Below are 13,975 nucleotides of genomic sequence, written 5' to 3'. Positions count from 1 at the left end.
CTGGTCCCTATTATTATTTTTTAAAATAAAATACATTCAAGAAATCTCTCTTGATGCACAAGGAAAAAAAAACATTCAAGAAGCTGATTATAAAGTTCACAAACCAAACCAATATCGAAAGAATCATCAGATCAGTTGAGCTACTTATGCTTGTAACAAGCACCTCGTCCTCTTTAGATGTGTGTTCAGCTGATTGCTTGAACCAGATGAGCCCTTAGCACCCATTTCAATTTCACGATGGCAAATATGTTGTTCAGTTTTCATAATTCCTGTACAAAACAGGTAGGCACGTGCAGCAGATTGGATCACCACGGTGCTCTTCAGCTTTCAATCCTCTCCCAGCTAATGGAAATGTTCACTAGGAAAAGCTGAAACTGAAGAAATGTGCTGGGCATAAAATTAAGAGATCAAAAGGCAAGCCATCCTTCTCGTGATGATCACCTGAATAACCATAGCTGTACCGCCACAGCAGATCACCTTAGGAACTGAAGGACTACTAATTTCCAAAAGAAGCTCAGTGGAGGGTACATTTGTAACTTTGCCCAGATCATTTTCTTGTACTAGCTCAGATGAGAAAGTGCTCGTTTATCTTCAAATAATACTGACGCTACCCTATTACATAGTGTCTTAGAGAAAGAGGTAAATACTGTACCCAAATTATAGAAGAAATTGGACACTGAAACACAGCAAGATAACTAGTGAGACGCTCAGGGAAAAAAAAACTAGAAAGATACACATGACCCTAGTGAGAGCGCTAGTTAACATAACACAGAAATGAACATCAATCAAAACTAGCTTGCACTGATGGTCAGATATCAGATCCAGTGGACAGAAAAATGATTATATATCTTCAGGAGTCCTCTTTAAAATATCCTCCACGTCGATGATCCATGAAGAAAGGATGCGACCAACTTCTAATCGGCAGCAGGAGTGTGATATGACCTGCTTCAATTGGCAAAAGTGTTGGCACTGCAAAGGCAAAGCCCTTCAAATGCTGAGACACTTTGGAGCGCTTCGACAAGCAGGTGAGCAGTGAGTTACGAACTTCACTGGATTGAACTCCGAAGCAAACTGCACAGTTTAGTTATACCAATTAGAACATTACTGGTACTATGCATTAGCAAAAAAGAAAAACAAATTGATAGCCTGAGGATGCATAACTCTACGTATCATGATTGCTACAAAGAAAATCAGTACAACTGGTAGCCTCTAACGCAGTCAGATAAGAAATAGTATGTGAAGGAGCTGAGCAATTATTCATTCATATCTTCTAAGTAAAACACATGAAGTTGAGAATAAAAGATGTATCTCTTCGACACTTATCTTGTGGCTGCAATAGACACTCTGTTTGCTGAACAACTAAAACAACTTAAACCAAATGTGCTTAGCGCAACTTCGAATAACAAACAAAAATTCAGTATATATGTGATGCTATTATCATGTCCTGTCCTCTCCTCTGACTCTTGAGTCGTTTTCTTGGTCTACATTTCATTTTTGTTAAAAGTCATATCAGTTTCATTTGGCCATTTGTCCTCTGATTGAATTTAATTTGTTTACTTTTCAGAAAAATCCAGCAGTTGTTCCCAACCTAATTTTCCACATGGCACACACAGCAGTGTATTATGCATTAGAAGTGCTTCAACTTGATGTCAATCTATAAACACAGAATAACAAAAAACTCGAGCATGGTTGGACACATTCCCTTGGCTTTGTCTTACGAGAGGGGAGTACCGAACCCTTTAGGGAGGTACTCACACAACCTAGCTTCGAGTCCAGGCACTTGCAAGCAGAAAGCATCGTAACAATATATAAGCTAATGGTGGCGCCTGGTCAAAGGCCTCATAAACACGTAACTTCAATTTCTAGAAGCGCACCTGCAGTGTTCCATGGAAGGATGAATGATGACCAGGTTCCTAGAAAATGTGGTTATTTTACATAAATGATGTCCTCCTCATCTGGCTCGTCTGCATCCCAGTCACCATCTTCTTCTTCTGATATATATGAACCTTCTGCATCTTCCTCCCCATCTTTTCCTTCTTGTTGCTCCCTTTCCTCCTTCAGTTTGTCAAGTATAGCAAGGATCTATAAAAAGACAGATATAATTAGTCAATATTTTTCCCAATACATACAAATACCCCAAAAAAGATCATTTGTGGAAATACACATCCTGCAGCGCAACAAATTGTTTGTGTTGATATACAATTTCCTCTGACAGGCCTTATAGTTCTTATGTCCCCCTAAAGCATAATGATGATTCTAATTTTCACCAAAAATAACAATGAAGCTGTCCTTTGAGTTTGAAGTTCAAAAGCGAAAGAAACTACTATCCTGTATCACAATTTGTAGGGGAAGAAATACAATGATGAATAAAAGCTAAGTATATATTTCCTACTATCATGCGCGTGTGTTTTTGGGTGCACGAGACTACGAGAGTTGCTTAGCACATGTTGTGGTGGACACATATTGGGAAACAAATTCCCGAATACTGCACAATCATATACCAAAAGCACCTATCTGAGTTCAAAGTGAAAAACTACTGCTAGTTCTGGTCTGTGATGGAAATAGTGGGAACAAGGAACAAGTACTGTTGACAGCAAATAAGGTATGTTAAAAGTAATCATAAGGTAACGAAAAGGAATGCATAACAGAATTCGAAGCATCAAGAAATCCGTATATTCGAATCCAAAATACATAACAAATCTGTATCCTACCCTGCTTCCACGCTCCATGGACTCATCCTCGATGAACCGTATCTCTGGCGTGAGGCGCAGCTTCATCCGCTTGCCAATCTGGCTCCTGACATACTTGGTCTTGGCCTTGAGGCCATCAATGGCCACCTTCTTCCCCCTCTCGTCTCCAAACACGGACACGTACACCTTGCACACCTGCGCACACTGGAATTCAGCATCGCCTGCGCAAGCCGATCGTCATCTGGGCGCGGGAGCGGCGGGCGACCTGACCTGGAGGTCGTTGGAGAGCTCGACGTCGGCGATGGTGGTGAGGGAGGAGAGGTAGCGGTCGGCGCCGAGCGCGGCCTCGGGGAGGACCGCGCGCTGCAGGACGGGGTCGCGCGTGAGCATGTCGGCGAGCTCCCGCTGGATCTGCTTCGCCACCATCCGCACCCGCCGCTCCTTCGCCATGCACCGCACCACGCGCAGCGACGACGGCGGGAGCCGCGCGAAGGTGAGAGCACGAGGCAGCGGCGGCGGCGGCGGCGCCAGCGGGCGGCACGGCAACATCGCGGCCGGAAGCTTCGATCGTCGAGAGCGCGGGTGGGAGCGAGAGAGGCGATGGGGATAGTGCTGTCGGGTCGGGTTGAACAATATCTTCATCTTTACTCCATTTTTTTTGTTTTTGAATAGTTTTCAAATAAACTCTTGATATTTTGATAGCTACTCTCTCCTTCGTTCAAACTTATAGACTATTTTAGTATTTCTTTGTGCAATTTTTTTATTTATATCTAGATTTTAGCATTTTCTAGATGCGAAGTTTTGCTAATCCCTCGGTCCCAAAATAAATGCAATTCTAAGACCGAGCACACAAATTAATACTATTTGTAAAATTATTAAAATATTCTTTCTATTTTGTGATGAGTGGATGATGTGTTAGTTGTCTTTTGCAAGAATATTTCAGAAATTGTCTTGTTTTTTTGATAGGTGGATCAAAATTAGCATTCTTTGTGAGAAAAAAATTTGAATTCTATAGTTGCATTTATTTTGAGACAGAGAAGTATGTGATAGCAACCTATAATTTGGAAGTGAAGAAGTAATAAACTCTCGAATTGAACTAAATCAAGTAGTGCTACATAGTTTCTTCAAGGTCTTATGTGTGAGAATATTTAATAACTATTCCGTTGCAGTTATGATTTTATTCATATATTGATTTTCCATGTATTCAAAAATTAAAATCGCATTTAAAAATATAAGGAAGTTTCAATTTGTTTAGATGCTGTTTCACAAAAGTTTGTAAAAATGACAAATGAGCTCAGTTCCCGGATCTGCCCACTACTACTTCCAGCCCGTTCTCACACATTAAGGGCAAAAATTCCAGCCCATTCTCACAGACTTAAACCGAAAGAGCAATCTTCTCCTTTCCCCGTCCACGAGTCGAGAGCTCTCGCTCCCGCCTCGCTATCCCCTAACCCTAGCCGCCGCCGCCTAAACCCTCGCCGCACTAACTCGCAGCGACCTCCCGGCAGCGATGGCGAAGGAGAAGAAGCGGAAGCAGCCTGCCTCCGACTCGGCGGTGCCTCCGGGCGACGAGGGCGAGGGAAGGAGGGATCGCAAGGGCAAGAAGGCGAAGAAGGATAAGGCAGAGGCGATACTGCCGTCGCAGATCAAGAACAAGGACAAGCGCAGCGAGCTGCACGCCAAGCTCAAGCGCGAGAAGAAGTCCGAGAAGCGCAAGCTCTCCCGCGAGCGCAGCCAGGCCATCCGCCGCGCCGAAGAGCTTGGGGAACAGGCAAGCAAGCGCTCTTCGAATTGCTCACTCTCCCCTGTAGAGTTTGGAGTTTTTGTTGGTCCTGATTGTCTTGGGTGTTTGCAGCCGCCGGAGAGGCAGGTGCCTCGGACGATCGAGAACACCAGGGAGCCTGATGAGACCGTGTGCCGGCCTGATGACCAGGAGGTTCGTATTTGACTACCTTATTAATTTGATTCTTGTGAGCCAACCGAATATTGAGCTGCTAGTTTTATCGAATTCGGAACCAATCTTAAGCATCCATGGTTTGTTTTTAGACTTCGACTCCATATGGTTAAGGGCAGCAGTAAGGTGTCCATTGTTCACTCTAGTGGTTAAGGTTTCACTTGTTTGTGTGGCTGCTCGCCTGAAGAACCTTTTAAATCAGTTAAATACTAAGCATGTTGTAGTTACTTAGATACGAATGATATGTTTAATTTGGTGCAAAAGCATTGCAACTAATACAATGCCTGTGGGATTTGATATTTAGATTACTAATGTCAAAATGTATTAATAACGACAATGTATTAAAAAAAGTCACAGCAAATTAAACGCCGAAGCACCATCCATCCATTTGGAGTTGAAATTTTGAAGCATAAGAGTGACAATGAGACAAAGAGATAAACCTTTATGTTATATACTGTAGTAGAACAACTACACTATCTTGCTTCGTCTTCTCAAATGATTCAGTCGGTATGATTGTGCAGCACCATCTTATGTGCGTGAAAGTGCATGTGTTCATCTTTATCTTGTTACTAGTAATTTTTTAGTTGTTCTTGTGCATTTTATACATTGTTCAATTTGATTTCTTTTAAATACAGTTGCACTTTCTCTTGGAAAGTATTAGGAATCTCTATTAGTCTACTATGTCTTTGTTGGATCAATGATCATTTGGATCACTATATCGTTTACTCAATCTAAAGTTTTATATTCAATCTTGGAACTTGTACTGTTTGCTGAATGCTTTACTTAGACCATTATATCAACTTTATGCAGTTTCTAGATTTGTTAATTATGGAACAATTTTCCTGTCTGCAGCTATTTGCAGGAAATGATGCAGATGAATTCAACGCTGTTCTAAAACAGCACATAATTCCGAAAGTACTGATTACCACATGCCGCTTCAATTCAGGGGTATTTGATTTCTGTGCTTCTTAACCCTGCTTCGTGAATTTTCTTCTCCATATGTTATTTTGCTGGTTGTTATTTTGTATTGATTTCATGTTGTTCTTGTAATGTTGCATGATTTGACATTATACTTTCCGCTTACGTGTGTTCAGAGGGGACCTGCCTTTATTGAGGAGCTAATGCAAGTGATACCAAATTCGCATTATGTTAAAAGGGGAACATATGAACTCAAGAAAGTATGCCATTTTACTGAGTTAATTTTCTATTCATTTGCTTCTGGCACCTTTCCATGTGCATTCAAATACATTTCTTTTCAGATTGTGGACTATGCGAAGAATAGGGATTTCACCTCACTTATTGTTGTTCACACAAATCGGAGGGAACCTGGTATGAATTCATCACAGTGTGTGTGTGGGGGGGGGGAGCTGTTGATCTTCAGCTTGCTTGTGACATATGGTTGGTTTTTATGTTTCAGATGCTCTACTTATCATTGGATTACCTGATGGCCCCACTGCACATTTCAAACTATCCAAACTTGTTCTACGGAAGGACATAAAGGTACATGTTTTGTGCTCTATTTCCTTTTATTTGTCAGATCTGCAAACTTGTTTTTGAACAGTTTTTGTCATGGCAACTTACTGAATGCCTAGGTTTTGTCAACTTTTGTTGGAGTGAAACCTTTTGTGAATGGCATTAGTCAGACTTGTGAGCTTAATGAGTATTGCTTGTTGCTGAGCTATTTAGGATTCTATTAATATGAGTGCCCGTGCATTCAATTTGTGAACAGAACTTGTTTAATGGCTTGAGCAGTTGAGCCACTTTCTGCGTAAGAAAACCACTGCTGGAGCCTGTGATGATCCCTCCAAAAGCTTAACTAGATTATATTAGAAATATGTATTATACTCCAAATAAAATATTAATATCATGCGTGAATGCACATATACATAGTTTTGGGCCGGCCAGGTGGGTAGGCTTGAAACCAGCACAAATTAGAGCACACCAGGCTGCCCATGAAAGTTTGTTTTTCTAGAGAAATGTGGAAATAGTGATTGGATTTTGCTTCCCTTGTCACAGGACAAGAGCAAAGTAATGCTACTTGGTCATTCAGAGGGTCTATACATGAATTGTTATTTACTATCTCTAATCCTAAAAACTGTTTGTTTGCTATTTAAATTGGAACCACCTCTGATGTGTTCGTGTTTTGAACATGACCTGCTGAGCATGTTTTTCCCTAGCTTTTCATTAAGCTTTATGATAACGCCTGTCAGAGACTACATGATTGTGCATATTAGGTTACATTCTTGCAAACTTCTTTTTTTTTTAAATGCCTTTACAAGTTATTACAATCTAACTCTACAGAAGTACCTAGATGTTCTCCCTGGTTTCATTCTCAAGTCCTCAGATAACATGTTGTCTTACAAAATTTCAATTATTGGGAGACAATCGTTTCTAAACAAGTCTTGTATAAAACCCCTTCATTTTTGAACTCCCTATTTCTTTTTTTTTTTTGTAAGGAATGCAATAGGAACTCAACAATGCTCTGCCTGCTTATTAGTGAAAGGATCATACATGGCACATAGATGCATTATACCAAATTATTTATTCATGTGGTTCTGATAGCAGCATAACCACTTTGCCATCATCACACCATTAACTTTCAAGACAAAAAGGAGCAAGAAAACTGAGCACCAATCAAATTTCCATCAATTACCCCATCCTACTTGTCTCTAGGTTGTCCCTAGCTTGCTTAGGCATATGAGTTTTGTGCCCAAAAATCAAACATGCATATGGCTATGTTCGGTGCCATATGGCATGTCTGCTATAGGCTGGTCCATGTCTCTTTCTGACAAGCCATGTCCTTGTTTTAATTTCCCATGCTTTACAGCATTGTATGAAATCATTGCGCGGATGATGTGGTTGATAACCAATGCCTTCTAGACTGATGCCAAACTGACAATTCTATACCAGATGAATCTTTATGAATGTTGGCTCTGGATTTCGCTAGCTTACTTATTTCAGTAGCACATGGTATATCTAGATCTGTTTGTTATGTATAATTATGGGGGATTCTGCATCCATACAAGCTCGTTATTATGCTCTTCTTAAATGGCATTTGTCCATCAAATTTACATTTTCTATATAAATTTAATGCAGCGGAACACTATTTTTGCGAGTGTACCAGAACCTTGTAAAGTATGGGCATTTTCAGTTATGTTGGTTTACTTTTTTGTTTGCTCCGTACATTACAGAACCATGGCAACCCTACCAGTCATAAGCCAGAGCTAGTGTTGAACAATTTCACTACACGCCTTGGTCATCGTGTTGGAAGGTGATTGGAGAACTTATACCCTTTTTTAAATGAAAGGTGGCCTGTTGCCCCTTTCCAGCGTTTTTTTATCATTTCAGGCTCTTTCTATTTTCTTTACATGTGTCTGTTGCTTGATTCATTTTTCAGGATGATACAATCCCTCTTTCCCCAAGACCCCAATTTCCGTGGGCGCCGCGTCGTGACCTTCCATAATCAGCGAGACTACATATTTTTCCGTCATCACAGGTGCACATACAAAATGCAATTAGGAATAAAGCATTTGTGCATGTCTACACAACTGTTGTACGCCTGGGTGCCTGTCTAGTCATCTAGTAAATGATTATTTTTTTAGTAAAGACTAGTTTGACATCGTCTTAGCTCATAGGCAAGCTGATCTGTGGAATGTCTTTTCTTTATAGTACCTGGTAATGTTTTACAGCTAGCATCTTATTTTTTGTTATGGAACATACACCAGGTACATCTTTGAGACAAAAGAAAGCAAGGTTGCTTCGAAGGACAAGAAAGCTAAGACATCTGAAAGCAAAAGACAACCTGAGAAGCAAGTGATTTGTCGCCTGCAGGTACGACAGCTTATAACTTTGCACCAAAGAGTATATGACAGTTTTACTGTAAGCATTTTTTTTTTTAAAAAGGAATATGTTAGAGCAACACTATCCACAATGTATCATCATCTTCCTGTAACTTTCCTGAAAACATCAATATGGGGTTGAGCATGTTTCTAGGCTAGCCAGTCCTTTATGAAGTCATTAATAGCCACCGTCTGTTATGATGCCTTGCGTATCAGATTTTACAATATCACTCTCCTGCCAGTTGGACATTAGCAAATGCCACATATTCCTCAGCAGCAGCAAATGGGATTCGTTTTAGATCCACTGCTCTGCATTATTGCTATCGATGATTTCAGCAGTAAGTCCAAACTGTTTTTGATGGCACAGGAATGTGGTCCTCGCTTCACTCTGAAGCTGCTCACCTTGCAACATGGGACCTTCGACACGAAAGGCGGGGAGTACGAGTGGGTTCACAAGGTACCGTCGCTGCTCATTTACCATGTCACGTCCACACAATACAGCTCTGACATTTTGCTGATATAAACAAAATGCTTGCACACATCTCAGCCGGACATGGATACAAGCAGGAGAAGATTCTTCTTGTGATGATGGAGCATGGAGACTGTGATGCCCAAACGGGCGGAATTGTTCTGTTGAGTCTTTCAAATTTATGTAGAGAGGATGCTACGTTGGCACGTAGAATCGATAAATGGGTGCAACAGACGTTGATGCCTGTCCAAGCAATTTTGTGGATCCAACCAAGAAGATGAGCTAATAGAACTTTGTTCCCGTCTTCATTTCCATCTGACATTTGGGGTGAAATGGTGCAAAAGGCGCACCTTGTTCTTGTTCGGTCACTGGTTCCGGCGCATGATGGCATGAAAAAACAACTCCATGCAAAGGTCGTTGTCGTCCCATTCAAGAGCCGGGTGACACCTCACTTGTTTCACACTCTGCAGTCGCCGTCTGTCAACAACTTATCATTGGATTGCCCCCATGTTCGGACCAAGAAAGAACCCTGAGGTTGCTGTCCGCTCCACTGGCAACTGGCTCCGTCCTCCGTGGCGCGGTTGCTGCCGGAGATCAAACCCCTCCCCGGCGCCGGTCTACATCTCCATGAATGACCCTCTGAGAGCTTCGGAGTCTCAAGCTAATCCGAAACGATGCCTTGTACTCGAGCAGGCAGCAGGGGGCCTCCGAGGCCGGCGATCGATCCATGGGCGGGCGGGCGCACGTACATCCGTGCAGGCCGGAGCGTACGACGGCGCGTGCGGGGTGCCACCCTTGCGCTCCTGAGTTATTGCCACCCGCCTCCCCTGTTCGTGGGGTGGTCCGGCCGGCGTCCGTGGCCACGGGCGCCCGCACATGGGCTGCCCGCCCCCGTGCCGTGCCCCCGGCGGCAGGGCACGGCACGTTACCTGCCTGCCCGGAATTCAATGGATAGTGGCGCCTGCCTCGTCTCGCCGCCGGTTACTGCAGGGGAGGGGTGGCCCTCTCTGCTCCTCACTTCCTCAGGCAGGCCAGCGCGCACGCAGAGGACGCATGCATGTTCCGGGCCGCGGCAGCACGCGGTCACGGCATCACGGGCTCACGGCGTCAGGGGCAATGGCAATGGCAGGCGGCCCCAGCCGGGCAGGCCAGCCAAGGGGTCCATCGGCAGATCGGCTAGCGAGCGCGCAACCCTGATCCTGATCCCCGGCGCCCACGAGCGCTGCCACCCCCAAGTGGGAGTGGCACCCGCCCTCTGGCCGGCAGAGGCCCAGGGCTCTGGCGTCCGGCTCGGCGAGCGAGAAACCAGCCGCGCGCCCGTGACCCGTGCCCCCGGATCCGGCTTCTGCCATGGCACCACCACCACCACCACTTGGGGGGGTTGCCGCCGCGCCCGCCCGTCCCTCCCTAGGTGCTGCTGCTGCTGCAGTTCCGATGGCCTCGGGCGGCCTCGCACGCGCGGCGGGCGGGGCACGGATGCTGGATCGGTTGGTGGATCGTCTGCCTGCCTGAGTGCCTGGCTGGCTGGGTGGCCGGGTCGGCCCGGCCGCGCCGTACGGCCGGGGAGTTTACCAGCAACTCCCGTGGCCGTGCGTGAGCGGGGTCCCAGCCCAGCCCAGCCTGCCGGCGATCGAGGCGAGAGCGCCCACGCCGCCCAGGCGAGGCAAGCCTCGTTGCTGCCGCAGCAGGCGCGCCTCTGAAGAAGTTGTGCTTGCTGGTGAGTGGTGAAAAAGCGAGTCGGCACACGGAGACGGAGCGCGGGTCCATGTGACCCGTGCATCCTTAAACGCCGCGCGCGCGCGGTTCCCGTCTCCGGAGCCCTGAGCCTCTCGCTGCTCGTGTTGATCTACGGCGACCGAGTTGTTACTACTACTCTCTCCGTTCCAAAATATAGGTCGTTTTAGATTTTTTTAGATTTATAGTATTTGCTATGTATCTAGATATAACATATGTCTAGTTACATAGCAAAATATATGAATCTAGAAAAGTCAAAACAACCTACAGTTTGGAACGGAGGGAGTAGCTGTTAGCATACAAGAACAACAGATGGACCCGATTTTTTTTACAACCTAAAAATGGTTGGTCTTTTCTTAACCACAAGACCGCAAGACGTACTAAACGCGTTCTTAATCTTTCAAAAAAAAACTAAACGCGTTCTTGAAGATGGATCTTGACGACGACACGTAAACGAGCTGCGGCATGCGTGTGCTTGGTGCGTTACATGCTGCCTGGCTAGCAAGACCGTGGGCAGGAGGAGCACACGGCGTGCGATGTATCGCCGGTGCCCGGAGAGCGACGCTGCCGGTATATATCCTTGATGAATCAATACAACAACCCACGTTCCTTCTCTCCGGCACCTGCTCTGCTCCACACGACGACGGCTCAATCAAGCATGAAAGCTGCACGCCACTGTTCTCACTGTCACACACATGCCGCATGCAGGGGCTGCAGGCACGTAGAGACCAAGCTAACCATAACAGGAACATCGCATCACATCATCACCAATAATTTTTTTTTCGCAAAAGGGCACGTAGTCTCATGCTTACAAGAGTTTCAGTAGCACCTGAGGTTCTAGGTTCGATTTTCCATGGGAACGAATATTCTAAAATTTGACAGTGTAATGGTAGGCGATGTTCCCGGGTGTGTGCGTTATGAGTGTCTGCGTTCTACTACCAATTTTTTTGGGGGCAACAGAGTTGAATCTCAGGAGAGGAAAACGTACACTTAGCTTGTATACATCTGGTTGATCGATCTCGGTAGGTTGCAAGCTCCTCTGATGATCTGGGCAGCTACCCGGGCAACATCTTATCTTTGCGTGTATACAGAAAAAAAAAAGGGTTAATGACGGTTCGTTCACTTGGCCCTCCTACCCATGCGTGTCTAGCAGGAGCAGGAGGCCAGGAAGTACAACCCATCACAAACAACAACGCACAAGCTAGCTAGCAGCAGCTCGCGGCCAGATGCTTCTTTTTACTAGCCAATAATCCATCATCAAAGCTAATGCCACCTCGATCTCGATCTCAAACCTGATCATCTTCTCCGCGCGCGTCCTCTCCATCTTCTTCGATGGATGCTCTCCAAATTCCAATGGCGGTCGGGCGGGGGCGCGCTAATATAATCCTCCGCGCATGCACCACTAACTTGGTCTTCTCTAATCCTCTCCATATTTACACACACCATGCATTAACCTTCACGGTACACGTGTGATTGCTACATACTTATACTTCGCCGGCGAGGTATAGCTAGCCGGGCCGGCCAAATCAATGGGAATCGAACGAATAGCTAGCCACAGGAGGATGCCGTGCGCCGGCGGCGGGAGTGGCGCGCGCGCTCACCGGGCGCCGGCGCAGGCGAGGGCGGAGGTCAGGGAGCGGAAGGCGACCTCCTCGCAGGGGAGCACGAGGATGCCGCCGGCCCCGGCGCCGGCGAACCCGAACTCCTCCTCGGCGCGCCGCAGCAGGGTCCGGAACTCGGGCCGGTCCAGCAGCGCGATGGGCACCACGAACCGCCGCCGCCGCTCGCCCACGTACACCGCGAAGTGGCCCCGCGGCACGTCCGACGGCAGCCCGGACGCCTCCTCCTCCTCGTCGTTGTACTCCTCCTCGTACTCGCTGTGCTGCTGCTGCTGCTGCTGCTGCTGCCGGCGACCAAGGCTCGAGCACCGCCGCAGGATCTGCTTCAGCCCCGACGCCGCCGCGCCGCCCTTCTTGATCGCCATTGCCCGGCAGGTCTCTGGATTGATCGATGATCAGCGAGCTAGGACACGGACGGAGAGCGAGCTGAGCCTGAGGCCTGAGGCCTGAACTGAGCACTCGGACTTGGAACTCGGCTGGCGACCGACCGGTGGTGGTGGGCGACGGCGAGCGGGGCGGTTTATATAGTGGGTGGCAGGAGAGGGGATCGGCGGATGAGAGAATTACAGCGCATCGGCCATGGTTGGTGGTGGTGGGGGGGAGCGGGGGGACGGCAGGGTGGGCCCGGGCGCCCGTGGGCTTGCCGGGCCCTGGGGCCCGCACCACCTGTTGTGTACTACGTGCAGGAGTCAAGCTGGTATTCATTGGCGTGGTGAATTTGAACCACCCCATCGATCTCGAGCACACACAAAAAAGAGAGAGAATCCGATCCAATGGTGGTGTGTACGGCTGGATCTGCTGGTGGGTACCTGATCGTACGTACCGCCTACCTAGGGGACCTCCGAAACACACACACACTTTGAGATCTTATTAAGGCTGCTAATCTTATCCCACTTTATCTGAAGTTTCATCATTCCTTTATCAGGTTGATTTCTCCATCCTCCTGTATTTCTGATGGAGGCATTATTGGGCAGTAGGGTGGCTTTCCGTAAAAACCAGCCCCTGGTAGCCATTCCTTTCTAAGTTTTTCCTTTTCAATTGTAATCCGACTTTTCATCGAGCAATAATGCATAAAGAAGGCAATCGCAGAATGTGGGGAGGAAAAATCATACTCCCTCCATATCGTAAAGGAAGTCACTTTGAGTTTGTCTTAAGTCAAACATTTTACACTCTGACTATAAATAAGTTTTTTAGGTTGAGTTCGAAATTATAAAAGCGATGTAACTAGATTCATCTTGAAATATAGTTTCATAAAAGTATATATTGACTATATTTTATAATTTTTTATAACAAAAAGATTGTGGGCAAAGTTATTTTTAAGACAGTGTCGATGTCCAAAACGACTTCCTTTACAACATGGAGGGAGTACACCTTTTCTTTTTGCTCACAGTACACATACTGACAATACATGGTGGCTTGCCAATGCAATTCCCTTGAAAGAGACTGCAGGGTCAACCGATCCAAGGTGTAACGCAACACCAGCGGCCCCCTTGCTTAGAGCAAAAAACAAAAAACAAAAAAAAATCTAAACAAGCGCGTTGACATTTGAGCAAATAATGGGGGTTGAGAATGAGACCTGAACTGAAATCTCAGCTCAGTTCATGCCTCGTCCAAAGTGCTCTCTCCACATCTGACTCATCATCAAGCAAGGGCAACAACCCCAGCATGGC

General features: G+C 46.1%; 3 protein-coding genes across 4 annotated transcripts; 1 reads left to right on the top strand and 2 right to left on the bottom strand.

Moving 5' to 3' along the window:
• Positions 1-518: 518 nt before the first annotated feature.
• On the bottom strand, positions 519-3,331 carry LOC120702534 (probable ribosome-binding factor A, chloroplastic). 2 transcript variants are annotated; one of them, XM_039986388.1, is made up of 4 exons: positions 2,961-3,331; positions 2,712-2,885; positions 1,875-2,082; positions 519-1,071 (listed from the first exon to the last, which is right to left on the bottom strand). In XM_039986388.1, exons 1-3 carry the CDS (start codon positions 3,237-3,239, stop codon positions 1,927-1,929), a joined length of 609 nt encoding a protein of 202 aa, XP_039842322.1. In that variant the 5' UTR covers positions 3,240-3,331; the 3' UTR covers positions 519-1,071; positions 1,875-1,926. The 2 variants fall into 2 exon arrangements, with proteins under 2 accessions (XP_039842322.1, XP_039842323.1); XM_039986389.1 differs by lacking the exon at positions 519-1,071 and adding an exon at positions 1,191-1,779 and having other exon boundaries at positions 2,961-3,318.
• A 723-nt stretch (positions 3,332-4,054) lies between these two features.
• Positions 4,055-9,266, top strand: LOC120702532 (ribosome production factor 1-like). Its single transcript, XM_039986385.1, has 11 exons — positions 4,055-4,461; positions 4,546-4,626; positions 5,497-5,592; positions 5,739-5,822; positions 5,904-5,973; positions 6,062-6,144; positions 7,836-7,915; positions 8,042-8,140; positions 8,370-8,475; positions 8,851-8,940; positions 9,031-9,266. Exons 1-11 carry the CDS (start codon positions 4,201-4,203, stop codon positions 9,067-9,069), a joined length of 1,089 nt encoding a protein of 362 aa, XP_039842319.1. The 5' UTR covers positions 4,055-4,200; the 3' UTR covers positions 9,070-9,266.
• Positions 9,267-11,726: 2,460 nt separating this feature from the next.
• On the bottom strand, positions 11,727-12,803 carry LOC120702531 (auxin-responsive protein SAUR50-like). The gene has a single exon (XM_039986384.1). It carries the CDS (start codon positions 12,668-12,670, stop codon positions 12,284-12,286), a length of 387 nt encoding a protein of 128 aa, XP_039842318.1. The 5' UTR covers positions 12,671-12,803; the 3' UTR covers positions 11,727-12,283.
• Positions 12,804-13,975: the final 1,172 nt, after the last annotated feature.

The sequence above is a fragment of the Panicum virgatum genome, chromosome 4K, assembly GCF_016808335.1.
Source record: "Panicum virgatum strain AP13 chromosome 4K, P.virgatum_v5, whole genome shotgun sequence".
In the NCBI taxonomy this organism is placed as follows: domain Eukaryota; kingdom Viridiplantae; phylum Streptophyta; class Magnoliopsida; order Poales; family Poaceae; genus Panicum; species Panicum virgatum.
The sequence above is the reverse complement of the archived record's forward strand: the minus strand, read 5'-3'. Positions and strand labels throughout refer to the sequence as shown.

Bases quoted from the DNA above. Each gene is read 5' to 3' on its own strand.
- LOC120702531 (XM_039986384.1), bottom strand. From the start codon at position 12,670: ATGGCGATCAAGAAGGGCGGCGCGGCGGCGTCGGGGCTGAAGCAGATC.
- LOC120702532 (XM_039986385.1), top strand. From the start codon at position 4,201: ATGGCGAAGGAGAAGAAGCGGAAGCAGCCTGCCTCCGACTCGGCGGTG. The intron at 4,462-4,545 runs GCAAGCAAGCGC...GGGTGTTTGCAG, and splicing joins CCGAAGAGCTTGGGGAACAG to CCGCCGGAGAGGCAGGTGCC. The intron at 7,916-8,041 runs GTGATTGGAGAA...TTCATTTTTCAG, and splicing joins CTTGGTCATCGTGTTGGAAG to GATGATACAATCCCTCTTTC.
- LOC120702534 (XM_039986388.1), bottom strand. From the start codon at position 3,239: ATGTTGCCGTGCCGCCCGCTGGCGCCGCCGCCGCCGCCGCTGCCTCGT. The intron at 2,886-2,960 runs GTCAGGTCGCCC...CAGTGTGCGCAG, and splicing joins AGCTCTCCAACGACCTCCAG to GTGTGCAAGGTGTACGTGTC. The intron at 2,083-2,711 runs GTAGGATACAGA...GTCTTTTTATAG, and splicing joins CCATGGAGCGTGGAAGCAGG to ATCCTTGCTATACTTGACAA.